Raw genomic sequence first — 27,232 nt, forward strand, 5'->3', positions numbered from 1 at the left:
AGGGGGGCTGACAAATCTGGCACTACATTCCTGTCCTCTTCTCCTCTATTCCCAGGAGCAGGGGCCATCTGGCTACCCAGTTACCCCACCCAGCAAGGGCCCACCCAGTCCCGCCCCATCACCTTCGTGAAGGTCTAGTGTTCGACTGCCTCCCCCACTGCCAAACTTCCTCCCAACAAGTCAATGATCCCTTTTTCTTGCCAGACTAGAAGTTCCTTGAGAGTAGGAACAATGTCTGTTCTGGCTCACCTCTGTATATCCCTAGGGCTTGGAACGCACAAGCGTTTCAAAAATATTTGTCAGGTGAACGAATGAACAGTTAAAAGCATGAAGACATCAAGGTGATTAAACTGATTCTCAGCTGGGAATCCCAGGACCAACGCTGGTTCCTCCTCCCAGGAGATGCGTGCTAACTCACAGGAAAGGTTCCAGGGAGGGCTCCGGCAGTTGTGGGGGAGACCATTTACTGGCGGGGCCATTTCCCTTGACTGGCTTGCTTGTGCAATGCTGGGGGCCACACATACCTCTCCCACCCTCCTCCAGCTCATCCTCTGCCAGGAGAACTACGTTACAGCTCTGCTTCTCATTTCCACATGAGATCACGGTCTGTGGCCTGAGGCTTCCCTCACAGCTGAAGAAATCCAAGGACACTTGGCAGGAGAACATTCCTGCCTGCTACCCACCTGCCATGGGAAAAGGTCAGGCCTGGCCGTGACAGCCGTACTATGCATAATTCCAGCAAACAGTTTTCCCATGGCCTCTCGGTTGCCAGGGTGACCTGGGTTATTCAGTAAGCCTGCTCTTTGCTTTGAAGTTGTAAATCTGGAGACCCTGGGAAGGTCTGGCTGCAAGCTAGATCTACCACTCAGGATCATCCTTCCAAACTCCTTTCTGTTCAAAAGCAGGCCCGTGCGGCATGGCTCCCCAGTTGAGTTGGAGAGACGAGCTCTAAGGCACATGCAGGATCGGACAGTTAAGACGAGGAAAAGCAACCAGTCGAAAGGAGAGACTCAGCTGCCCAGGACCTGATCCCCTGGCTCTTTCTTACCCTCTCGTAGTCTGACCATCAGTTCCCAGACTTGTTTAGGTTTCGCAGTGTGTCTACTATGAACTTTACTCTTTGGACTCTTAGGGTTACAGCTACTGGGGACAGCCAACATGCTGCAGTGACATTTCTGGAAATTGGAAGTCTTGGGGACCGGGCCTTCCACGAACCAGCAGTGTTCACCTTACTTCACCTCTCTCCCTGCTCCATGTCCGCAACTGCAAAACGGTAATTTTGGTCTAACGAACCCCTGAGGTCCCTTTCAGCCCTGACATTTGATGAGTCCACCTCACTCAAGATAATCTCTGGTACGTAGATAACGGCAGTGATTTCAAACTGCGGACTTCCTTTTCCCCCAGTGCTCTTTCTAGATAGCACAAACAGGTAACTAACTGGTCTGAATCAGTTCCAGGACCATGTCCCAAACTCCCATGTGCCCAGCCTACAAGTGACTCCATCCACACCACAGTTAGTTTTGAGAAACAGGGGGTCCGAAACTAGAAAAGGGCTAATTATGCCTGGTTTCAAGGCCTCAAATGTATACAATCATCTCTCCATTGTCCATTGGATTGGACGGAACCATAAACACAAAAAATTCTATGCCGTGGCTAATCAAAAATGGTTCTATTTTGGGATTAGTGGACATGGCATAATTTTGGAAAGAATCCTCTTCCTCATTATTGTTAAATGTGTCAGATTAATTTTGTTTCAAGTCGTATCAGACTTTGTAAGGTAAGTCTATTTTCCTTTATAAATAATGTGTCCCCTCAACATAGCAGAAAAGAAACAACCTGGAATGAACCTTTTGTCGAGATATTCAAGTGACCCTTATTTAAGACACAGTTAAACATTACATATAAATATGTAAGGGAACCCACCAGTTTCCTTAAGAAAATCCCACCCAGGTCATCCAAGGGTGGAGAGAGGACCTATCTCGGGTTGTTACTCCCTGGGGCCTATAAGGCAAAGGCAGCAATTGATTACCAATAAATTTCCCAAGGGAGGGAAGGTGTATCCCTTGAAGGACTTTGTGGTCCAGATGTCCTTTGCAAGTCATTTCTTTTCTCTTTCCAACCCTGAAACATTTTGGTTTGATTTTATTGGGCTTTCATAGGCTTCCCTGCAGACAGACGCAGGTTTGTGTCCTTCGTGGGTTGTAAATCACTCCAACATTTTATTGCTTCTCCTTATTTCTGAGCTATATCAAGACACGAAAGGCATCTTTCAGAAGACACCCAGGGAGAAAGCAACTTGCCTAGAGTCACATGCCAAGAAACAGGATCAGAAATCATGAGTCCTTTGTTCACTGGCTTGTGTGATCTTCCTGGAGGTCACGCTTCTATTCTGCCTGTTGGTCCCACCCTCCGTGTGCCCAAAGCCTGATGACCAGTTCCAATTTACCTTCAGATCGTCGGGGATGAAGACCTTGCGTGCTTTCTTGATCATGGGCTGCGGCTTCAGTTCTTCCTCAGAGAACTTGCGTTTGCGAGGGTCAAACATTTCCTGGCCCGGGATGCTGGAGAGCGCAAGGTCTGCCGGGTCTGGCTCGTAACCCACCGGGACCTGGATGGTGTCGGGATCGATGGGACTCGGCGTATTGCGGTTTGCTGGCAACAGCTGACCTGGAAGAAGGCAGGAGCACGCATTCAGGAACACTACCAGAGCCCCGCCAGACAGCCACTTGACACTGCTCCGGGATGCGTGGCAAGAGTCTTCAACTTAGTAGGTGACTAACGGTACTTATTTTATACGCCCTCACCATGCTACTAAGAACACAGCAGGTTGAGGAGGACTTTACTCCTGTCAGATCAGGCAAAACAAAGACCCACACGCATGTTTGCAAACTATTAAATAAAAAAAAAAATGCATGCATTCATTCTTTCCCGTAACACATTCATGGAGCACCAACTATGTGCCAGGCTCTATGGTTTTTACCTTTACGGTGTTTTCCAGGCAAGTCAAGGTATCAGACCCATAATGAGTCCGTTAGGATACAGTGAAGGGGCGGGGACAGAAGTAAACCTCACTTCCGGAGCGTGGGGGACAGTACCTGACACAAAGGAGGTTAGGGACGCTTTCTAGAGGTGGTACTTGGTGTAGCTGCGACTTGAGACAAACAGTAATTAGCAAAAAAGGTAACCCAGGGACAAAAACAGGCCAGAGGGCGATCTTTTCGAGGGGCCACAAGTCGTCTTGGTGGCTATAGCACAGGCTCGAGCACCAGCTGGCGTGCAGAGAGACATAATGCAGGAGATGCGCTCAGAAGGGTGCGCAGTGGGGGTACTATACCAGGCCCCCAACGTCACTGAAGGATTCTGAGCTGCGGAGGGACAAGCAGAGCTCAGATTTGGAGAGAGGACTCGGGCGGTGTGAGGACTGGCCTGAGAGGCACGGCTGGAGACGGGAGCTCGGCTTCCAGACTGCTGTGATGACCCCCGAGTGGAGCCCCGGGTGCGGTGGGGACAGTGGGAAGAGGGCGGGTTCAAGAAGTATTTCACAAATTAGAAAGGACACATCAGGGAGGACCTGACTTCCACGGAAAGGTTCTGCAGGCCCAACCACTGAAACGCACAAACGTCATCCCCCGAACAACGGGATGTGTCCTCCGGTGAAAGTGAACTTAATAACAGCCCGCGATGTTTATGTGGGCGGCTCTGCATCTTAACTTCTAATTTCCTCTGAATTTTACAATTGCTCCTTTCACACCCAGAGAATAAATGAGAGGAGACAGCCTGGCGGTGTTTGGCACACTGCTCCCCCCATTCCTCACTGCTAATGGTTGGACAACGTGTGAAACATCCTTCAGGTTTCATTAAAACCTACCCCAGGTCGAAGCACGAAGCCACTGGCTCCCATCCTAGCTGAACTGTACAACCACGCTCATCTGCTTTCTGGAAAGGCCTGGTGGGGAGCCTGCAAAATGAATGTTCTGGGTGACCTTTGAGGTCTTCGCTCCGCTTTGAGCTCTCTTTGTATCCTGCTTGCCAAAGAGGAAGAGCTGGGCCCCCGAGGCATTGGCAGAGGACAGAGATTTCTCATTAGCCAAGCTGCAGCTCAGCGACGGCTTCTAGAGACTGCTGGGTTTGGTATTGGATGGTGTCAAGCTAGATTTGATCTTGTGCCTCTTGACATTGCCTCAGACAATGAGCCATATCTGAGTCAAACGGGGATTTTATTTTCCCTTTAGAAATTCTCTTTGAACTTAGTAACAAAGCTCCCCAATGCCCTATCGCTCCCAGCACCGCTCTTTCACCACCTCCCCCACAACACGGGCACACGCTCAGGCATATGTACCCTCTCCTACCCTCTGGAAGCATCTCATGATTAATACTTCCCAAACCTAACTGCTCCAAGTTACTTCAGCATTCTGTAATGATGCTATATTGCAATGTTCTCCTTTCCCGCTTTATAAATGTTAAGCTTCACACACACACACACACACACACACACACACACACACACACCCCTCTAGTGGACAACAAGGCCTTTCATGTTTTTCTACTTTATGCCCACCCCACTCCTCGCTGTGGTACCTCCTTCAGAGGTCAGCGTCTACAAAGAGTATTCCTTATTTAACGGTGGCCCTCTGAGACGCGGGGCTCCGACATTCATTTGTGGACATTCTAACAGTAACACTGCACATTCAGGCAGAACCTTTCTTGGTATTCTTTCTCTCCAGCCCTTTCTTCCATGGAAGTAGGTCAGGCCTACCTGCAGAATGCAGAAAACCTAACTGGCTCATAGACGAGGTCAGTGGCCTCCCCGGCGTCAGACAGCAAATGGCAACAGACCTAAGTGAACCTGAGACACACAACCAGGTCCTCTTTCTCCCCAAAGATACCCTTGTGCCATCTTGTTCATCTGTATTTTCTAAGGAGTCGGCTCTGCTGGACTCACTGTTCCCCCCTCTTTATTCCAAAATGTCAACAGTGCCCTCGGGTCATGGAAAGGAGGACCTTTATTATTTTGTCCTACCTTGGTAGATTTAAAAACAATTTTTTTGAAGATTTTATTTATTTGACAGAGAGAGCGAGAGAGCACAAGCAGGGGGAACAGCAGAGGGAGAGGGGGAAGCAGAGCCTGCTGTGGGGCTGGACCCCAGGACCCTGGGATCATGACCTGAGCCGAAGCCAGACGCTGAATGACTGGGCCACCCAGGTGCCCCGGATTTTCAAAATTTTCACGGAAGAATTTTCAACCTAAGAATGCATCATTATATAAATTTTGTAAACCACTGCAAAATTTCAACAAATGCAGACGTGTCAAGAAGTGCCCCTCTTCCCTGTCCCCATCCATCTTGCTTCTCTTCCCAGAGCTGACTGCCCTTAACTGGTGGGGGTGAGCCGTAGGTGTCACACATAAATGATTTAACCCAAATAGGATCATACTACCCACATACCTGAAATTACTTTTTCAATATACCATATACAATTTCCCACGTTAGTACAGATAGAACAACATTGTTCTTTTTAAAAGGCGAGTAGTACTGAGACGCCTGGGTGGCTCAGTTGGTGAAGCGTCTGCCTTCGGCTCAGGTCATGATCCCAGGGTCCTGGGCGAGCCCCACGTCGGGCTCCCCACTTAGCGGGGAGTCTGCTTCTCCTCCCTCTGTGATCTCTCTCCCTTGCTCTCTCTCATAAATAAATAAATAAAATCTTAAAAAACAAAGGGGTGAGTAGTATTTACCTACTCATTCCCAACTGCTGGATTGTTGGGTGAGTATTTTTGTAGAAGGGAACCTAGAAGTAGGGCTGCTCATCCAAAAGGTATGTGTATTTTGTATTTATACCTGTACTGCCAAACTGTCATTACCTATTTACACTTGTACCAACATTTAGGAGTGCATTTCTGCATAATATTAATTTTTAAAATGTTGTCAGTTTGACAGACACGAATATCACTATTGTTTTAATTTGCATTTCCCTTGTTACTACTGAGACTGAACACCTCAACTATTTTTTGAGTATTTATTTCCTCTGCTATGCACCACCTCTTCCTGTCTTTTGCTCTATTTTTTTAAAAGATTTTATTTAGTATCAGAGAGGGAGAGAGAGAGAGAGCACAAAAGCAGGGGGAGCAGCAGGCAGAGGGAGAAGCAGGCTTCCTGCTGAGCAAGGAGCCCGATGTGGAACTCGAACCCAGGACACTGGGATCATGACCTGAGCTGAACGTAGACGCTTAACCGACTGAGCCACCCAGGCGTCCCTTTTGCTCCCTTTTAAATGGATTTTGTTGCTTACTCATTTGTAAGAACTCTTTATAGACTGGATATAATCCTTTCATCTGATCTATCTATAAAAAAGTTTTTCTCCCAGACTATTGTTTGTTTTCTAACTTTCCTTATAGAGTTTTCCACTATCAGCAAGACCTTACATTGTAATGTAGTAATATCTTGAAATCTTCTCCTTTATGGTTTCTAACTTATCTTCCACCCAAAGATTATATTATAGAGGCACACATATGTATACATCTCTTTATATAGACGCATATACGTATTTATATACATATATTATTCTCTACTTTTCTCTAATACGACCATAATGGATTTGTATTTTTAGAATTGTGAGTCACCTGGAATTTAGTTTTGCCTATAATATAAGCAAGGAGTTTTGCTTAATGTTTTCCAAATGTATTAATACAATGATCTCCATAAGGCTTAATACTTGACAAGGCAAGTTTTACACTGCTTACTGTTCTTTTTAGAAAATTTTCTTTGGTATTCTTTTTTTTTTCTTTAATAATGTTTCCTTTTTTTTTTTTTAAAGATTTTATTTATTTATTTATTTATTTATTTATTTATTTATTTGTCAGAGAGAGACTGAGAGGAAGAGAACACAAGCAGGGGGAGCAGCAGGCAGAAGGAGAAGCAGGCTCCCCACTGAGCAAGGAGCCTGATGCGGGACTCAATGCCAGGACCCTGGGATCACAACCTGAGCCGAAGGCAGACACTTAACTGAGCCACTCGGGCATCCCTGAAAATTTTTCTTTGGTATTCTTATACTCTTCAAGATGAATTCCAGAATATACCTATTTAGTTATATTTAAAATTATTATTGACATTTTTGTGGGTTTTTTTTGAGATTTTTGAATGTAGACTGCATGAAAGCTATGAGTCAATCTGGGGACAAGTGAAGTCTTTAAAATACTGAGTATACCCATAGTATAACTGTCCATTTTTATTTATTTTTATTTTTTATTTTTTGGTCTTTTTCTTATATCTAGCAGTTAAGGCTTATAGTTTTCTTCATTTTAACTATTCACATTTATTCCTAGGAATATCTCTTAAATGTTTTATAGTAGTTGTTCCTAGTGTAAATTTTCTAGGATGCCTCCTAATTGGTTATTGCTGGGGTCGAGGAAGCTACTGGTTTTAAAATGCTGGGTTTATATCCAGACACCTTACTCTCTTATTAGTCCTAATTGCTCTAGCACTGCCAACTTGGTTTTCTAAGAGAAAACTAATATAACCTTATCTTCTGCCTCTAGGGACAATTGTTGCTTCCTTTCCGTGTTGATAATTCCTACTTTTATAAAACCTCACTGCGTTCACTAGGCTCTGCAAGACAAGGAGGAGTAACATGGGTGAAGACTAGAGATGGCTGTCTGTCCCAGCCTTTAATGGGAAAAGGTTTTAATACTTGCTAGGAAGTGTTCAAGTATGAAGGTTTGTTTTCTAGCACCCTAATAGGTGCAGTCTGACAAACTAAGGCAGTTCCAACATATCGTACTGAGAGTTCTCACTTTTTTTTTTTTTTTAATCAGAAACTGTGCATTACATTTCCTCAAATGCCTTTTTAGAATCTGTTGAGAGGATCATGCGGTTTTCTCCTGTACTTGTTAGGTCTGAGCCTGGGGTTTCTCCAAGGCCTGCTTTAAACGATCAGGGTACACAAGACCAACCCCATCATGTGGACGCTGCCGTTTGCAGGCACACTGTTTCCTTCTTTTTAAAAACATCCTGATGAAAGTCACTTCCAAAAGGGCCAGCGAGGATTTCTGGAGGAAAGGGTGGAACAAAAGAACTTAAATCTGGAAGAAGATTAGAAATTACCTTCAAACCCACTTTTGCCACAGATTAGGCATGACTAAACCTCCAAGTCCTGTCACTGAAGACCGCTGATTTCTCATGTAGGTTAACAAGAAGTTGGCGTCTTGTGTTCCATCAGCTGATGGGCTAGAAGTCACCAGGGAATGGAGACAGCAGCAATCTGTGTCCTTATCTCTTTCAAGTCAATGGTTTGTTTAATTTATGGCTGCATCAAAGCAATAATAAGTCATAGCTGTCATTGCTATTTCAGCCTCAAGGCTAATTGCAACGCCTCCAACCTTTCAGCTGTGCTTCTTGTTCAGGTGGTTAAGTAAACAAAACCTTAGATCTGCAGCAGTAAAGTCAGGACAGATAACACTCCAGTGTTTATCCCTGGCGAGCATTATTCTCTATAAAGGATGGCTGAGAAGAGAGAGTAACCTGGTTTGGGCTCAAGTGTTCTCCATTAGCACTGGAGGGTGAACTTCCTCGTGATTCCAAGACTGTTCCCAGATCTGGCTCCAAGCTCCTCCTCTCCTCCTCATAACAAGTTTGTGGTCCGTTTGCTTGCCATCACCTTCCGGACCCTGGATGGCTATCACTTGGTTTGAAATAGCACCATTGACCCTCTTCGCGCCCACTGCTTTCAGAAGAAAAGTGCCATCGGGGGTCACAGCCTATTTCGCTACAAAACACCCCTGCTTCTGAGAAGCCCTTCCATTACAGGGAGCCAATTAACTTAGAAGAACGCAGTAACACTAGCGAGTCCCTAAAGAGTGCTCACGATATGTACAGGGATTAAATAAGAATCTCACAAGTACCTCCGAAGGACATGGGCTTTGTGGACCCCGAGGCCAATTAGCCCGACTCTGTTCCGACGGCAGGAACCTCTTCTCTTGTTCATCAGGCAAGTCTGCAAAAGCAGGTGCGTCCTAATGGTCAAAGGCCTCACCCTTCCCTCTACCCATGTTCTGTTCCATGTGGCTTTGCAGTTCTAGACAGAGTCTATTTCCCTATGCCTTGCATCTGGGCTGGCATTGTGACTTGCACTGGCCAACAGAGTGTGACAGCCGTGACAGTGTCAGGTCTGAGGCTGGACCTAAAGAGACTGTGCACACTCCGGCTTCTCTCCAGCACTCTGTCACCCCCGAGACATGCTCAGACCAGCCTACTAGGGAGCGGAGGGCATGTGGGCATGGGGAACAGGCCTGTTTAGGTCAGCTCCCTCGAGGTGCAAGTCCAGCCCTGCTCAGCAGAGCCACCTGACCGGCCCATAGCGTTTCCAGGTAAGGAAACAATAAGCCTTCATTTGTGCATGTGACTACTTGGTCGATACAATCATGAGAACAGATGAGTGACCTACAAGGCTGAGCTACTACCTGCAGGGGGCTGCTTATACAATAACACTAATAGTCTAGCAGGGGTTTCAACGTACGGGGTACTGGTGAAAGTGTGAAGGGAGCCAGACTTGGGTTTGAATTCTGATTCTGCCACTAGTAATGTTATAAACTTGGGTGCTGGTGAATAAGGGACCAGAAAGAAATACCCCCCCATTTCCTAGTAAGGTCTGTTTTAAGAAACAAGAACTATTGGTGCCCCCCCTTTCTTTTATTTCCCTCTCTGAGTTTCAGTTTCTTCATCTGCAAATGAAGATTACTATGCCAGCCTCATAGGGTTGTGTGAAAAATGAATGAGATAATGTATATATAAATAAAATGCTTCACATAATGCAATGCATAGTACCTGGAATGTACTCAATAAATTATCTAGATATATGCACAATTACACAATATAGATACTAGAATCAGAGATACTTAAAAAAAATGAAAGACTATGCCCTCTTGTCCAAGCCCGCCCAGTCTCCCCCCAACTACTGCCACATCCCCCTAACGGCTCTTCTTCCTCCCATTCGTGTCTCCACAATGCACTCTCCATGCAGCTACCAGAAGGTATTCTAAAAATGCAGACCTATGCAGGGCACTCCCCCATACCAAAACCCTCCAAAGGCTTTCCATCGCCACATATGATAGCATTCAAGACTCCCCCTCACTCAATATGCTTAGCCACGCTGGCCTTCTTTCTGCTCCTCACACGCCCCAAGCAGGACCCCACCCAGGCCTTTGTGCTGAGCCTTCTCTCCCGCTAAACCCTTCTTCCCCTGCTGTCCTCCTGCATCATTTAGACTCCAGCTCGCAGCGTCACCTCGATCCTGTGACTTGCCCCCGCACCCTGCCTTTCCGACCACCCAGCTGATCACCTTTACAATACTTATCTCCACCCAAAATCATCTTTTGTGTTTGCTTGATGCTGGTTGACCACCTCCCTCCACCTGCACGGAAACTCCATGGGCCGGGGACCCTGTCTCGTTTGCTGCCGTATCCCCAGCTTCTATACGGAGCCTGCATGGAGGCGGTGCTCGGTACGCACCATTGCGGAACCAGAAATAAGTACTCCCAGATCCTAACAAGGACAGTGTCGGGAAACAGGGACTCTTTTCTCTTTTTATTATATTTTGCAAATTGTCTGTAATGAGCATCTTTCACTTTTCAGGTCAGAAACTAAAACATAACTTTTTAAAGAATGGGCTCTGTTTCACTTGGCACATACTACTTTCAGGACCCTGTGTGAAACGTGGTCGAGAGAAGACCCCTCGAGTCCCAACAAAAGAAGAAGAGGAAGGAGAGGAGGAGAAAGAACAGACCAGAGAGAGACAGGAGAATGGGGCAGAGGAAGAACAGAAAGAGCGAGAAGGGGGAATCCAGAAACTAAAGCAGGAATACAGGATGCATGAAAGAAGTGGAAGAAAGGGGGAGGGAGGAGGAGAATGTGGAAGGACAGAAGGGCATCAAAAGGAAGAGAAGGGAGAGAGAAAGAAAGAGGATGGGAAAGCAAAGGGTTAGCTGAAGACTAAAATGGGAAATGTCCTTCTGGATCCCAGCTGCTGGGAACTGGACACTACGCTGACACTATTCAAGTGTCCTGAGCCTTACAGAGCAGACGCACATGGACGTGAGGCAAAAACGAATCTCTCTCTCTCACCCCCCCCCACGCCCTTTGTGTCCGATTTAGACAAGGCACGTGCCACCTGTGACCGCTGAGCAGGTGCGCCAAAAGGCTCACTACAGAGATGGGTTTCATCTAAACAGCTCTTTGCCCCTGACTCCCTTCACACAGTAAGACCATCAGCAGAAAGCTGGGTAAGGCTTGATGCTGAAAGGCCAGCTCAGTCCCTGACGTGTGACCATCAGTGACCGTGTCGTGCCATCCCGTGGCTGGGAGGTGGGCATGCCCCACCCACTGGGTAATAGCTCTCAGTCCTCCCGACGACGGCTGACTGGGTGGGGCCCTTACTCCCCAGCAGGCCCCTCTGACCGCCACCTCATCCAATCCTCACAATGGCTGTGTGAATGGGCAATTATTAGTATCCTCCTTTTCCAGATGTGGAAATAAAGAAGTGGAAACTGTTTAAGACAAACTCAGAAATGCTAAATAATTTGCCAAAGGTTGTCCAACTAGCAGATGAAACATGAACTCGCCTCCCCATTTTTCTGACTCTGAAACCCAAGCTTTTGTTGCTGTTTTTTTTTTTTAAAGATTTATTTGTTTATTTTAGAGAGGGGGGAGGGGCAGAGGGAGAGAGAATCCCAAGCAGACTCCACACTGAGCCCAGAGCCTGACCCTGGGCTCCATCTCACAACCCTGAGATCATGACCTGAGGTGAAATCAAGCGTCTGACGCTCAATCTACCAAGCTACCCAGGCGCCCCTGAAACCCAGGTTTTTAATTGCATACATGCCCCAGAAGTGGAGGCCAGAGAGCCTAGCCCTGCATCAGTGGAAACCGAGGGACTCTGCGCTTCCGGAGCAAGAGTCCTGTGTTGGAACCTGGGCTAGGAGCCTAACGTACAACATTCCACTGAACCATCAGCCCACCCCCCAGGGACGGATCATGCCCCACATTTTATGGATGAGGAAACATTGGGTCAGAGAGGCGAAACCACCAGCAGCTAGAAATCTGGGGGGAGGGGCAGGGTCAGGGGGACATCAGATTCAAGTCCCCTCGATCCACGGCCCATGCTCTTTCTACTCTGCTTTCCTCTCAGAGGAGCAGGAGGAGATGGGGAGGCCCCCGCAGGTTCCCTTCTCTCCAGCCCAGCATGGGCAAGCAGCAGATGGACCCCCAAAGAGGTGGTAAAAGCCCCTGGACAAGGGCCCCCAGGAAGTTAGGGGCAGCCAGCCACTCATTTCCACTACCTCTTGTTCCTTCTCTTCCTTCCGTCCTCTCGTCCACCACCTCAGTCCCCCTGAATGGCCAGACTGTGCTGAGGGCACGTTTGCCTTTGACGAGGCCACTGCTGGCCACGGGGTCAGGGCTCCTGTCAACACTGTGTCTCGCTCACTGGCATCTTTAACCAGCTTCGGGATAGCCAGAGACCACACCTCAGGAAGAGAAGGGTGAGGATCGCTGGCACAGAGGGTGTCTAGCATATTGTTGTGTGGATATGAAGTTGCCTTCAAAGGTCGCTTCATGGGGGAGGCGTGTTCTCCCTCTATGCCCTGAAATGAGCACCGTGCCAGTGAGTGCTTGGTCTGGGTTTGGGCAAACAGCTGGAACTCTGTTCTGAGGCTCAGCTCCAGCCTTCATCTCTCCGCTTTGACCTGTCTTGTGAGACAGCAAGGTTCATCCAAAAGCTCAGACAGACTTGGATGCATCATGGCTTTGCCCCTAAATGGCTCCGTGGCCTGGGGCTGTCGCTGCAGCAGACAGAGTCTTGTTCCCTCATCTGCCAAGTGGGGCTGGACGGGGTGGGCAGCGGAGACGGGAAGGCAAGCCCCGCGGTGGGCACAGAGTCCACCTGTCCCTCCCATACGCTCCCCAGCGCCTGTTCTCCCATAGCTGCAGCCCCAACGCCCGTGCCCCCCTGTGTGACCCCGTGTCCAGGACAAGCACTTTGCCCTGGGATTGTGCATCAGGACCCGAAATGGCCCTGACTTGACTCGGCAGCTCCTAACTTGGCAGGAGCTGGGACCGGATTAACAAGGCCTCTCATTCCGAGGCTGTTTATCATCACACTTCCTGCCAACGGTGTCAGCAAGAAAGCTGCCTCCTTGAACTGACTGAAAGGTGAAGCCAGAGCTCATGACCACAGCCTGTTGCAAGTCTGTCAAACAGGGGGCGGAACAGACGTTCCAGCTAGTGGTCAGGATACAAGTGGGCCCACCAGCCTTCTTGCCACGGCCCCTGAGACCCGGCACCCTCCATTTCCTCCCCTGCAGGCCAAGGGCCTCTCTGCATCGCCGCCACAGCACCCCAGCGTGTAGAGAAGTAAAAAACGGGCCAGAACCAAACTCAGGGCCGAAGACTGAGGCCCAAGTGAGGCGTATCTCAGGCAACCTTGGCCCCTAGGGTGGGTATGGAGGGCCATGAACAGGGCACAAGGGGCCCGGTCCTCGTCCCACACACTCATGCCCCTGCCCCCACTGCCCCACAAAGTTGCGGCGCTATGGTGGGAAAAGATCAGGCCCCCTCTGCCCATGCAGGGAATGTATGGCGCAGATCCAGGAGCGAGAAGGTGAAATTCCAGCCACCCGCTGGCTAGCTCCAAGTCTTCAGGTTGTTTTGTGGTCCGGCTTTCCCTACTGGAGGAGGGGAGGCCAAATCCCTCCCTAAGTTGCCACAGGGACGGTGGGAGTGGCAAAAAATGACCACTTCAAGCCTCCCTGCAACTCCACGCCCCAGAAGACAAGCAACAAGAGACACGTGGATAGGACCAAATGGATACTGACGTCGAGTGCCAGACCCCTGCCATGGGATGCATGGTGGGGATGCCATCCAGACCCACCCCTTTCCACAGACAAACTGATGGGGAACAGCTCCTGCCTGCCCTTACGGCTGCATGTGGACCCAGTTCGCAGCACACTGCATCTCTATGGCATCATTCCACCCTCCTGACAGCCCTGGGAAGTGGGTAGGACCGATGGGCATATTTTCTAATGGAGAAAGTGAGCCACTAAGCAATTTCCCTCAGTCCCTGTAGGATGGGGCTACTTTCTGATCAAGCAGAGAAACAAGTTCTCCCAACCTGGAATCTATTTTCAGAGGCTCTTTCCATTTTTAATGACAATGTGCACCACTAGAATCAGCACCACCTAGGTCCCTGGAGTCTCTTTAATTGTCTGAGTTGGTGAAAATGTGCAGGCCTAGTCACTTGAAACCCACAGTTTTCAAAGTGCTGCCATGGCGAGTTATTAAACTGTCTATTCTCCTTTGGGCTATGTTAAATTTTTTGTTTCGATTTAGAGGAGGGAATGAAACAGGAGAGCAGATAAGGGGAGAGGCTTGCTGACGCTCCCTGCAAACCAAGGAACCTGCACCAAACAAACCGCCCACACTCTCCCCGAGCAACACCCTTCCTCCTCTCCCCAACCCCCCAACCAAACCCAACAAACATAGGAAGAAAAACAGGATTGTTTTAAAGCCCGAGTTTCCGGATGAACATGAATAGGATTCAGGTGTGCCTGTGGTTCTGCAGCTTCTCAAGGAGATTCACAAAAACTCTTTCCTGTGTAAGACTCCAAGCTGAGCACCCAAAAGTAAACATGCTTTTCCAAAGCCTCCTTTGCCTTGGCCCGGGGCCAGAGCTCTGTGTGGCTGTCTCCTACCAAAGTTCACAGAGTCCTGGCCTGATCTGGGCGTCACTGCACATTGCCCCCAGCCTCGCTGTCACCTCTGGGCCAGGGTGTTTAGACCAAACCCATCCTCCCAGCTCCCAGGGACCATTAGCCTCTCATGCTTGCCAACTGTCCATTTCTCTATCCCGTCAGGCTTCAAATATTAACCACATCACCTCTCACGCAGGAGGGAGAAGTGAGCTGTGGATCCAGACCCAAAGAGTCCATCGCCTATGGAAACCTTAAGGAGACTCCCTGGGCTTCCCTTTGACCTCCCCCATTAAATAACAGGATGTGTGGCTGGAATGACAGCAAAGGCTCATTCCAGCTCTGGCAATAAATTATCCCTGCAGCTCACAGGAGGTTTTCCCTTGTGGTTTAGACCCCCATTTGGGGCCAGCTGCAGGTCATTCTACAGAGGACTCAGACAATTGTGATCCCTTCCTAACTGGTCTCTCTGCCCCCAGCAAAGCCATCGGCCAACACGGCCACCAGGTCACTCTTCCTAGAACATCTTCAGGATCAAAAGTACCCAATGATGTGCCACTGCCTCCCAGTTTAACCAAAGATAGTCAAGGACCTCCTGACTCAGGCACACGGCCCTCACCTTGTAGTCTCTGCTCAAGCCAAGCTGCTCTGCCTTGCTTCCTGGACAACCTTGGTTCACATCCTCTCTAGCTCTACCTGTCCCATCAGCCATCAGGGTCGAATTCAAGCCCTCCTCCTACTGATTGCCCCAGTGCTGATGGCAAATTTTAACTTCCCTCACACTTAGTGTCTAGATCACATTGCACTAAGTACACGCCAGCCTAGAATTTTTACCAGATTAAGTCACTCTATAACTTCTCAGCAATTACCCATTCTCAAATTAGATTGGAAATCTTTTCAGGGAAAGGCCTTGCCAATGCCTTGCATAAAAGATGATTAACAAAGGCTTGCTGATTAAAACATTCATTTGTAGGGACGCCTGGGTGGCCCAGTGTCCGACTCTTGATTTCAGCTCAGGTCATGATCTCAGGGTCCTGAGATGGAGCCCCGTGTTAGGCTCTGGGCTCAGCAGGGAGCCTGCCTGAGGTTCTCCCTCCCTCTCCCTCCCTCTCCCTCTGCTCCTCCCCCCATGCTCTCTTTATCTCTAAAATAAATAAGTCAATCTTTAAAAGAAAAACAGAAAACATTCATTCATGTAATAAACATTCACTGAGCACTTACTATGGACTAGACTCTGAGAATTTATAAATGAAACCCAACCCCTGGGAGCATACAGACTGGAGGCAGAAACAGTGAGCAAGGAGGTGATGAGAATGTAGGTGCTAAGTGCTCTGAGAGAGCCTTGCCCAGGGAACAAAGGTTGGAGTTCAAAGGTTGATCATTAATCCAGATCTCTGCAGAGATTGCAGCGACATCAGGAATAGCTGCTCTGATGGAGCTGGCATCTTGGTGGACTCCTGAAATTGGCCGCACAAGTCAAGGCAGAGGGAAGAGAATATGTGAAGGCCTGAAGATATGAGAAAATTCATGGGCCAGTCAGGGAACTGAATAGCTGGCCTGGTGGGAGCTCCGAGGGCAGAGAGAGGGGTAGGAAGAATGGAGACCAAAGAATGGCTTCAGGTGCTCAGATCTTATTGTAAAGGGAATGGGAGCAATGGATGAAATATTGCTGTGGCACCCAAGTGGATGAGGGATCAGAGGGGGACTGGAAATGAAGGTCCCCCACAAAATGGCAGAGGGTTGGGTAGGTGCAAGAGTTACTGATGAGAGGGGCGCCTGGGTGGCACAGCGGTTAAGCATCTGCCTTCGGCTCAGGGCGTGATCCCGGCGTTATGGGATCGAAGCCCCACATCAGGCTCCTCTGCTATGAGCCTGCTTCTTCCTCTCCCACTCCCCCTGCTTGTGTTCTCTCTCTCGCTGGCTGTCTCTATCTCTGTCAAATAAATAAATAAAATCTTAAAAAAAAAAAAAGGAGTTACTGATGAGGTGCGTTCACTATGAGCCAACTCGATATGGGGAAAAGAGGAGAGAGCAAGGTAAACTTGTAGGTTTCTGGCCTGGACAGCAGGAAAGGAGGTGGTTAAAATTCACTGAAAATAGGAAATACAGTGGAGTGAGCACATCCGAAGGAAAAGACGGTGTCTGGTTGTGGGCCCACTGAGTCTGGGTGCCAGTGCATTCCAGATGGACAGGCTGAAGTACATGGACCTCAGCTTTGTCCACGAGTCTAGACTTCCAGAGAGCAACCCCACAGGACCCCCAGGAGAGGACACAGAGCATGAAGAAAAGCAGAGAAAAGATCCTAGGGGAACACTGACATTTTAAGGACATGTAGGGCCGGGGAGAAAAGCACTCCATGGAGGATGCTTCGGAGAGGCCACAGACAGAAGAGGTAAACTCGTTCTTGGACAAGCTGGTGAAATGGGACTGACCAAAAAGATGGTTCTCCTAATTATATTGTTAATCCCTGATGGGCAGTCACTGTGCTTCCTATTCAAGGAGCTACATTATTACCTCCATTAAACAAATGAGAAAACAATACAACAGGACAGATCAAGTAATTTACTCAAGGTCAAATAGTTGGAAGAAGCTACATTCAAATTAGGGTAGCTCTAAGGCCCTCACATTCTTTCTACATCTCCACCGGTACCCTATACACCTACCCGCAAAACTGGGACCAAAGGCTGGTGTCCAAAAATTTCCTTCAAGCAACACTCCCAGGCCCCTGCATGTGGCAGGGATCCTAGGGTTCTGACATGCATCTCAGGATGTCAGGTGTCTACTTTCCAGTCTCTGTAGGGGTATTTTGTGAGGGGTGCTTGCAAGGGCATTCCTATGCTGAGCAACCCAGCCTAATAGAGGTATTTCCCTTTGCTGTGTGTCCATTACACCTACTGCCTGAAGTTCCCACAGCAGCTTTTTATTTTTGCATTCTTGGTCTGGCCAGTGTATGTTGGGAGGGCATGAACGGTGGAGGCAGGGAGGATGGTGGGTGAGAATGCCTGGAGAGATCCCCTCTGCAGCCACCATCAGAGACGTCTGTGCCACAGGCTGTGTATATAACATGGAACAGGGACATTTTCTCTCACTCCTTATTAGTTAATAACCATTCTGAAAGGTTGCTGAATTAGAGTTGCTTGGCTATAGGAACTGCCGGGGGTGGGGGGCGGTTATGCTAAGTCAGGGATGTGGATTCTTGGTGGGGGGGAAGTCAACCTAATTCCATGGAGTCAGCTGTTATCTAAATGAAATGGATGTTGTACCCCAAGAGTCTCATTTGGGGTGAGGTAAGCAATCCCCTAATAGTGCCGGCCCTTGTAATTGCCCCCCGGGGACGGGGGGGGCAGGGGGTACTTAAGCTTCATGTAAGCATTCACTGCACAAGTCTCGTCATTGCCGGACCGGCATCCACGTTTGCGATGAGGCCTCACGGAAGGAATTACATTATAAAGTGACAGCTCGGTCTCAGGCATGTAGGGAGAGGGAAAGGGAAAGCTATGGAGTAAAATACATTGTTTACAGCGGTCTACTGATTTTTACATTCAAACGCAAGCCAAGGCTTGGGAAAAGGCATACACTCAGGTTTTCTTAAATAAATTCAAGTCCCACCTAGGGGAAAAAAATAAAGCCAAACAGCCACTGATTCACGTGAGGAATAAAAGTGGAGGGGTTTATTAAATCTAGTTCTTACCACCATGTTGGTGGGGAGGGGGAGACACAGGTAAATTTCCACCCATATTTATAAGCCTGCAGTAAGTCAGCCTATAGTCCTACAGTTCCTTAACCTACACTACTATAATATCCTAGACCAGACAATTTCTTAGGAATGTGTGGTTTCAGAAAAATTGAAAAATTTCCACCTTGCACAAAGGGTTCGTAGCCAAGCTAAACCCATCTGGCTCCTGCCTGATGTGGTCTATGGAGAAATCGGCACAGAACAAAAATCTGCCTTTACATTTCTCATGGGGTGAGATCTGTGTGCCTCTTGGGTAAACAGAAACTAGACACCAAGTCAATATCAAACACTTTCTCCTTGAGTTCCTCAAGCCAGCGCCCACCAGGACCATGCATGCGAAGGGAAGTCCCACCACAGTCTAAGTGGACAAAGGACAGCCCAGTACCTCTGAAATCCTTGGCCTTTCAATGTGTTGATAATCCCTCCCCCCACGCCAATTTGCTCAGATTTCCTAACACAAAACTCCTTGTCGACAAGGTCACTGACTATAAGGATATGTTGGGCAAATGACAGGTGGGAGGGGCAGAAGTCAGTACCTCCTGTTACAGGAAGACAAACCGCCCTCAGGTGGGTAGGGGTGTGAGGGGTGAAGGTGTCATGCAGCTTCCTAAAGCCACACAGCAAGGGACACGCTCTCTGGCAGCTGCTCAGTGGACAGATATAGAGAAGAGGATGGCAAGGCATGGCCTCAAGGGGGAGGATAAAAAACTAAAGGTTGGTGAATTTTTTTTTCTGAAACAGGCTATGAAAGAAGGTCAATAACCGCAATAATTCACGACCCTGAGATCATGACCTGAGCCAAAATCAAGAGTAAGATGGATAATTCTTAAAACCAGTCTCCTGGAGAAGAAATGTCTATTCCCTCTCTCTCTCTCTCCCTCCCCCTCGCCCTCCCCTCTTCAATCTATTGAAGCTAACTAAACAAGAGAAAGGAGACAATTTAATTCCCCCGAGCTGGGAAGCTGTGTACCAGCCTGGGGACTTTTCATACTGAAATCAGAGAAGGAGGTATTGACTTTGAATACCCACAAACTCTCCCTACTTCTGATGGAATCTGAGGCCACACCAAAAGGAATGAAATGATTCTTTCTTAAAGGCCTATATAAAGGAGAAATGGGTTATGGCTAAATAATTAAAGGAGAGTGAGAAAAGTATCAAACTGTACCTAGGTGTTCACTCTTCAGCTCTTGTAGCTTGAATCCCACACTATTTTAATACAGATTCATTTAATGTTTATATCTGTCTAAATAAAGATCTCTAGCTCAACAGGGACTTCAGAGAAGACGGATGATTCCATTTCTCCAATCGACCAACTACATTAAGGCAAGCCTCGCTGCATGGATCTGAAAGGGCTTGACCAAGGCATCATCATTTAGAAGCACGGTCTCTTAATTTTACCCCCTCTAGGTAAGGCCACAGTTCCCAACCCTGGCTACGGACCAGATTCACCTGGGGAGCTTTTAAAAAATAGAGATGCACCCCTCCCACTTCAGTCAGAAGCTCTGAAAAGGGGACCTGGGCTCTGTAGCTTTGTTGTGTTTCATTTGTTTTGTTTTAATGAAAGAGCAAACAGTCTTCTCACACACCTTTGGTGGGAATGAACTAGAACAATTCCTTTGGGTCCTATACACTTTGATCAAGCAATTCCACATCTAGGAATTTAAATGTTAGATATGCCACGCAAATGTACAAAAAAAAAAAAAAAGGCAACCGAGGATGAAAAGAAGCTAAAGGTACTTGCAAAATAAGCTACGGCACATATCCTGACAGTGGGATTCCATGTAGCTAGTGGGTCTATATATGCTCTTGTGGAAAGATATCCAAAAAGCATTAAGTAAAAAGGGGAAGTTGCATAACATTATGGATCTCTATGTGTAGTATACACACTAATTTTTTTTTTTTTTGAGAGAGAGAGAGAGAGAGAGCCCACGAGAACATGTGTGTGAGCTGGGGGGGGGGCGGTGACGGATAGGAGGAGAGGGAGGGGCAGAGAATCTTAAGCAGGCTCCATGCTCGGCACGGAGCTGGAGATGGGGCTCCATCTCACGACCCTGAGAGCATGACCTGAGCCAAAATCAAGAGTAAGACCCTTAACCAACTGAGCCGCTCAGGCGCCCCAGTATGCACACTATTATTCTATAGCTAGTGTGTGTACACACACATATTTCCATATTCCCATACGCACATGTGCACGCACTTATAAACACAAAGAAAATGGAAGACTGTCCAAGAAACTGTTGACACTTAAGTCTGGGAATGAGATATAAGAACTCAAGCTGTACACTTGTACAGTTCTGACTTAATTTTACGATCACATATTACTGTTATAATATTTTAAAATAAATAGTTGCAAAGAGCTCCACTGGCAACTCTCACATGGGGCCAAGGCTGAGAACCAATGATCTAGGGGAAAGAGCCCCCATGGATGTAAGGAGATCAGTCACTGAAGTCCGTTAAGGAAACCCACCGCCCACACAAGCAGAGTATTCACACCATGTCATACTTCTGACTTGCCAGAAGATGGCGCCCCAGAGGCAATCATCCAGCTCTTCAGTCAAAACTTGTCAAAACCAATTTTTCATTAACCCCAGTCCTCTTACTACTCTAAGGACGGTTTTATGTATGCCCAAAGCATTCTTTGCTGCTGCTTCCATAAACAGAGGTTTACACATATTTACGTTATATATATATATATATATATATATTTTTTTTTTTTTTTTCACATAAGTCCACGGGCCGTTCAATATATTCAAATACAACACTGGGGAGATGTTTTCCTGAAAGGAATTGGCAACGCTTGCTTGGACCACCCCCTCCTCCTCTGCGCTGTTTCCCTGTTGTCTTTGCTCTGGTTTACTCATCTCCTTATCTTATTCCAGAGTCAACGCCACAAAGGCAGGTGGTAATCAGACATGTGGGGGCATTTGTCCTTCTAAATCTATCCACACCTTTGGCTCAAAAAGTATGGGGCACAGGGCAGCCCAGGGCAAGTGCCACGAGTTTTTCTGCCCTCCCACTAACACTGATTTTCTGGAAGTGGGTGTGTTGCCACAGCAACTGTCAAATCACATCAATTATGCCGCCTCTAACCTCCCAACATCTTCTTTAAACATACCACGCTTGAGACACGTGGCTGGAAAGTGTCAAGCATCAGGCCCCTCAGCATACAGCAAAGTTCCCTTCCTCTGGGTCAGAGGGAGTCAGCCGCTTTGTGGATTCAACACCATCTACATTCTTTTTATTCTCCCCCCCCTTTTTTTCTAAATTCCAGTTCAGTGTTATCACATAACACTATGATCCGAATTGTTTCCAGTGCACTTTTTTTCTCTGCATATTTAATAGGGACTAATTCTTAACACCAGTCAAGAAAAACTCAATGAGTCACTTAAATGTATCCTTCCTATTAACATAATTTTTGCTCATTCTTCAAGACACAATCAAGGATTATCTCTGACAGTCTCTCTACACCCCATTCAGAGCTGACCACTCTTACCTCCAGAGCTTCTCAAGTTCAAGGGCCAGAATCTTTCTTATCTCTGAATCCCCAACACCCAGTTCAGTGCCTGATATGCAGTCGGCTCTCAGTAAATATCTGGTAAGAAAATGGGTAAACGCACTCCAAAATGAATGTTCATTTGCTTGTGGTTTTCCATTAATTTTTATTATGTTATTAAATAACAGGGATCATGACGTGATGACCGGGTACCAGACTTGCAATTAAGACCTAAACAACACATTACGAATCCCTTTTAAGAGGGAGAATACAGAAAGTTTCATCCCTAAGACTTTTATACCATCTTCTTTTTCATTCTTGTTTTTTTCTGATCCAAGAAGTGCATTGAAAGGGAGGCTTCTCCATATGGGGAGAAGCAACGAAGCCCCAAAGAAGGAAGCGACCACATTCCTGGAGTCCTCGCCAGGCAGCCTGACATCTGGTCCGCACTCGGGGAAAAGAGGCCACATCCTCACATGGAGATCTATTTTTGCATTCCAAACTGCTGATGCTTCACTCATACAACTCGCCTCACACACAGGAAGGGGAAGGGAACCAATATTTACCAAGTGCTGGCGGCATGCTCTCTGCTGCTTCGCTTACACAGCCCTCCAGAAGACATCAGCCCCATGTTCTGGGTCTGCGAGGAGCTCTCACCAAGCATGTTTCTGAGAAGCACGCGGAGAGGAACACCGAGTGAGCGCCTCCAACTGCTTCCGTTCACCGGCCGATGGCCCATGCACAGCCGGTGCCCAGCACCTCCCCGTAGCCACACGTGCTTCCCCCCAGGACTTCTTCAGAGGGCGGAACGGGAAACCGCCTGTCTCCTGGTGCTCTGGGACAGGGCCGCCGGAGGGTGGGCCCCAGCAGGCTGAATCCTGTCTTGACTTATGCAAACTGTGCTACGGGCTGAGCTCAGAGGCATTAAATGTTCCTACCACCCACTACAGCGCCCCTCTGTCTTCCCGGATCAGCGTGCTTATCACTTCATGGTGTTTCACCTTTAAAACTATATTGGGACGCACGGTGGATCGCAGAGTCATACAAAGGTGCAGAATTCACTTTTCAGTGAAATCCTTCCTGATTGATCAGGAAAGCCTGTATTGTGAAAACCAGCTTCTCTGTGTCCTTTAAAATCAGACTCCCGGGGACTGGCCGAGAACGGAGGACCTCCACGGACACGCACTTGGGTCCAATTGTGGTGGCTCCACCTGTCTGCATCCCGTCCACAGCTAGCTTCGGGGTCGTATGTGCCCCTGTGCTGTACCACAGACCCAGGTGTTCGCACATTCCAGGATGTCCGCCTTCCACAGGCCAAGCGCCTTCTGCCGGCATCTGACCACGTGGCCGCATGTTCCAGCCCCGAGTCCGCTGAGCGTGCTCCCTCCAGCGTGTATTCGAGTCCGCTGAGCGTGCTCCCTCCAGCGTGTATTCGGTTCCCTGGGCCTGTTTTCTCACCTGTGAAAGGACGCTGATAGTGCCTACCGAGCACTAATGAGTACTGCCTGGAGGTGGTGTTGAGTTTTAATGAGATCACACGTGTAAATCACCTAGCCTAGCGCCCAGACCATAGTAAGCGCGAAAGAAGGAGAGAGCGAGCAGAGCAACAAGCGGGGCGGCACGGGCAGCAGGCAGGCTGCCGGCATCCCCCCCAGAACCCCGTATCCTCCCCCCAGAACCCCGTATCCTCCGGGCGAGCCAGCATCACAACTCACACTCCCGGAGACCTCAGGCTGCACCAAGCCCTTCTTTTAATGTTGGTTTTGTGTCTTTGTCTGTCTGTCTTCAGCTTGGAAGGAGGAAGGTATGTGCCTCCAGGGTCAAAGGATGTTCCTTTTACATTCAAAGGGAAACCACCAGAAGCCTGCAGAAGAGCTACCCTGCCACCCTCCGAAAAGGTGCAACCCCCAAGCAACAGCAGCCTGGCCTTTCTTCCTAGAAACAGGTTAATTTATTAACACTGTGGAAGCAAAGTGCTAGGAAAGAGTGAGGACCTGAGGAAACAGACTTGGAATGATTTCAGGGCTGCTTCAGGAGTTAATACATTTCTCTTTTTTAAAAAGCTCCCCAAGACCACAACGCGATCTGTAATGTTTAAATTCATACACGACTGTGTACATATGTTTGCATATGAATATAGAAGGTCAGCATGTCCAATTGTTAATTCTGGGAGACGGAAGGGAGCCAGCTATGTACTATTTTTTGTATTTTAACTTTTTTCAAAATAATGTTTCCAGTACCTCAGTTGCTTAAATAATTCTCTGCACTCTTCTAACCAGAGAACTTGGCCACCTCATCCTGGGCTGGGGTGGGGGGGCGGCTGTGCTTTTCCACAGCCTACCGCTAAACAGAGGCAGAGTAAACTGAGGAGCCGAGCGGCGCTTGTGGGAAGGGTCCAGCATCTCTAGGCGTTGCTAGAAGGTTTGGGCTGTATTCCCTGCACACAACATGCAGGGCACTTAGAATGGATTCTGCAGGGAATGCTCAGGACATCACAAATGCAGCTCTTGACCTGTTGCCACGGCGGGGGAGCTGGCCCACAGCACACCCCTCAGTGGGGGGCTGCAAGTCTTCATGGTGGGGACCCAGAGGGCCCCCCCTTGAGTAGGGCCCTATCTGCTTCGTCACCCCGCTGCCGGCAGGCATGGGCAGAAGCGCCATTCTGTAAACCAACCAAATCCTACACTCAAAGAAGTTACCCACCAATAAGCCACACACCAAGGGTCATCCTCCCGGGTCTATGAACCAAAGAAATGTAAGTTGGTGCTTTTAAAAAATAAATGTCCCTCTGCATTTCTCCCTTCCCCCAACCCAACATGGATCTCCTCTACATACCCAGCTAAAATCCCAATCAAGAACCTGTTGGATGAGTTTTAAGAACTCTTACAGGTGATCTGGGAACATGTGGGCTGGAGCTGACACCTTCCAACTCTGCCCGTCATCGAGGGATAGAAAATTGGGGGATCAATAGCCACTTTTATTTGCGAGCATCAAAATGCTCTTGTCTGAAAACACTCTTCATCCTTGCCTATTAAAGAATCAATTGGAAAATAGCAAAATGTCCACAGAGAAGAGCAGCTCACTGGAGCCTTCCGATGAGCTCGGGAGCTCTTGCCGTGTCAGCAGGGGTGTGTGTCTGCACCTCGCCCCCTCCGAAACCACCCAGAGGAGCTCATCATGCCATCCTGACCCTTCGCAAAGATGACCCATGTTCAATACAATCCTGCCAGCACCCCCGAAGATAGGAAAGTTGGCGCACATTCTCTTTTAAAACCACTTATAATGAAAGTAATGTCTTTGTTATTTCAACAAACGTTTCCTAAATGCCAACTATGGTCTAAAGCATGCGTTTAGGTGCTGGGGCTAAAAGCCTCGTCCCTACCTCTGAGAAACTCCAAGTCAGGTGCAGAGCCAACAAGCATCTACCACGTATATGCAGAAGTGCTTTGGGAGACAAGATGTTAGGTTGCAACACACTTTCACCTCATTTTATGCAAAATTAAAAAAAAAAATCCCACAGGATTAAAATACACTGGTATGAGGATAGGCCAAACTCAAGACCGACAACTTAACCTACTGATTTTTCAAAGCGGTCGAGGTATAGTCCGTTCTGAGTGATAACTGCTCTGCTATTATAATTCATGAAGAAATGCACTGTGCATTGCCTCAGTTAATTATAAAATGAAATTACATTCCCTGAACACTTCCCCAAGTGAGGGCAGGGGGTAGAAGCCTGGAGGAGGCGACTGGCTGGGTAGCAAGTGGCAACCAGCCAGTGCTTACAGATTTACCGTGGCCAACGTATCAAGCAGAGAATCCGCACGGCCAATGGAGAACAGACACCTGATGCTGACTGCAGACCGTCTCCATCATCTGCTGGAGCTACTGTCGGTCGAAAAGGAAAATGTGACTACAAAACACCTGTCTGGCTTATAAGGGGAAGGGGAACAAAGCTTCAAATAAACTTCTGAACCTCAACCATTTCTCAATACTTTTAGGAGACCTCTTTGAAACGGCAGGGCAACTGCCATCTCCCAGTAACCTTCTCTAACCTCACCTGGAATGACTAATGTGATTGCAACAGTATTACTCTGTCAAGGAGCACTCGTTCCACCCCCCACTGAGCTGATGCATCTCCCAGCCATGTGAGAACTTGGCATTATTTTTAAAGCTAATTACCAGCAGGTTTTTGCGACAGGTGGAATGCATTTCTGTCACTTCCCTTCTGCAGAGTAAGCAAAGGCTTCACCAGGTGACCGGCGGGAGGCTGCAGCCTGGCCCCCGAAGTTCTGGGCATCTTTTACAAACAAAGGGGCTTCCCTTTGGTGGCCTGTCCTATGAAGCAGCAGCCTGGTATAAGCACCCTGCTGGAAAAAGTTTCTTTAAATCTTGATTCATTGTTGTTTGGCTGGATGGTACTGACAGCAACAGTCCAAAGCTGAAAACATAGAATCAGAATAAGGCTCAGCACTTGGGAAATCCCTGCGGAATTTATGGTTGGCATGACGGGGAAGGAGGAGTTTATTTTCAGTCATTAGTTACAACAGGGGTCTATTTCATTGACAGAAGAGAAGTTAGCATTATTCCCATAAGTCTTTGCTTTTGAATAATTTTGATCTTTCCTTAAGGAGGGTTTAAAATTTCAGAACCAATTTTATTTTCAAACCCAAGTCAGGCACCAGGCAGCTACCTAGAATAACTGAGCATGAGGGGATACCAAAAGAAGTATATTCTATCACCTCTCTCCTCCGATACCTCTTTTGAAATTAGATATGTGTTTTCCTGAAGGAAAAATGATCGGCTTGGTCCCTGAGAAAAGGAAGATGGAGATAGGACCAGAGGTGAAGTGGGGGGGGGTATTACAAAACAGTAAAGTACAAGGGGAGGGCAGAATAAATAAAAATAGACCAGGGAGGGAAAACTGAATGGAAGAGGTCCATTTGTTTATTTTCACAGTGTTGGCCATTCCAGGAGGCTTGCTGAAGTTCCTGCCTTCAGTGGTTGGCTCTGGACCAACATTTGAAAGTCTTAGATCTTTGGAAAGAAAGATTTGGACAACAAAGTTGTTTTATCTGGGAGGGTTACTGGTTTACTCAAGAGTTCCAGGACTTTGGTTTTGATGTTATTACCTTGGCCTAAGCTTCTCTGTCCCAGGCGGTCCTGGCTATGTTTACTGATTTAGCAAGGGAAACAAGAGATCCTGGGAGGGAGGTGGGGCGTCTCCCAGGCCCAGTTTGCACGTTTGGCTGCACGGTCTCATTACCTGGGCACC

General features: G+C 47.9%; 1 protein-coding gene across 3 annotated transcripts in view; it reads right to left on the reverse strand.

Annotated features, from left to right (window-relative positions):
* HLF (HLF transcription factor, PAR bZIP family member) overlaps window positions 1-27,232 on the reverse strand; it is a 51,573-nt gene that overhangs the window by 3,516 nt on the left and 20,825 nt on the right. For 2 of the 3 annotated variants that reach the window (XM_002925538.4, XM_011232739.3), the window contains exon 3: window positions 2,447-2,667. In XM_002925538.4, coding sequence (XP_002925584.1) covers window positions 2,447-2,667 — 221 coding nt within the window. Of the gene's footprint in view, window positions 1-2,446; window positions 2,668-22,096; window positions 23,419-27,232 lie in introns of those variants that run through there. The other variant, XM_034641651.1, reaches the window with a different exon arrangement.

Source organism: Ailuropoda melanoleuca, chromosome 13 (genome assembly GCF_002007445.2).
Source record: "Ailuropoda melanoleuca isolate Jingjing chromosome 13, ASM200744v2, whole genome shotgun sequence".
Taxonomy (NCBI): Eukaryota; Metazoa; Chordata; class Mammalia; order Carnivora; family Ursidae; genus Ailuropoda; species Ailuropoda melanoleuca.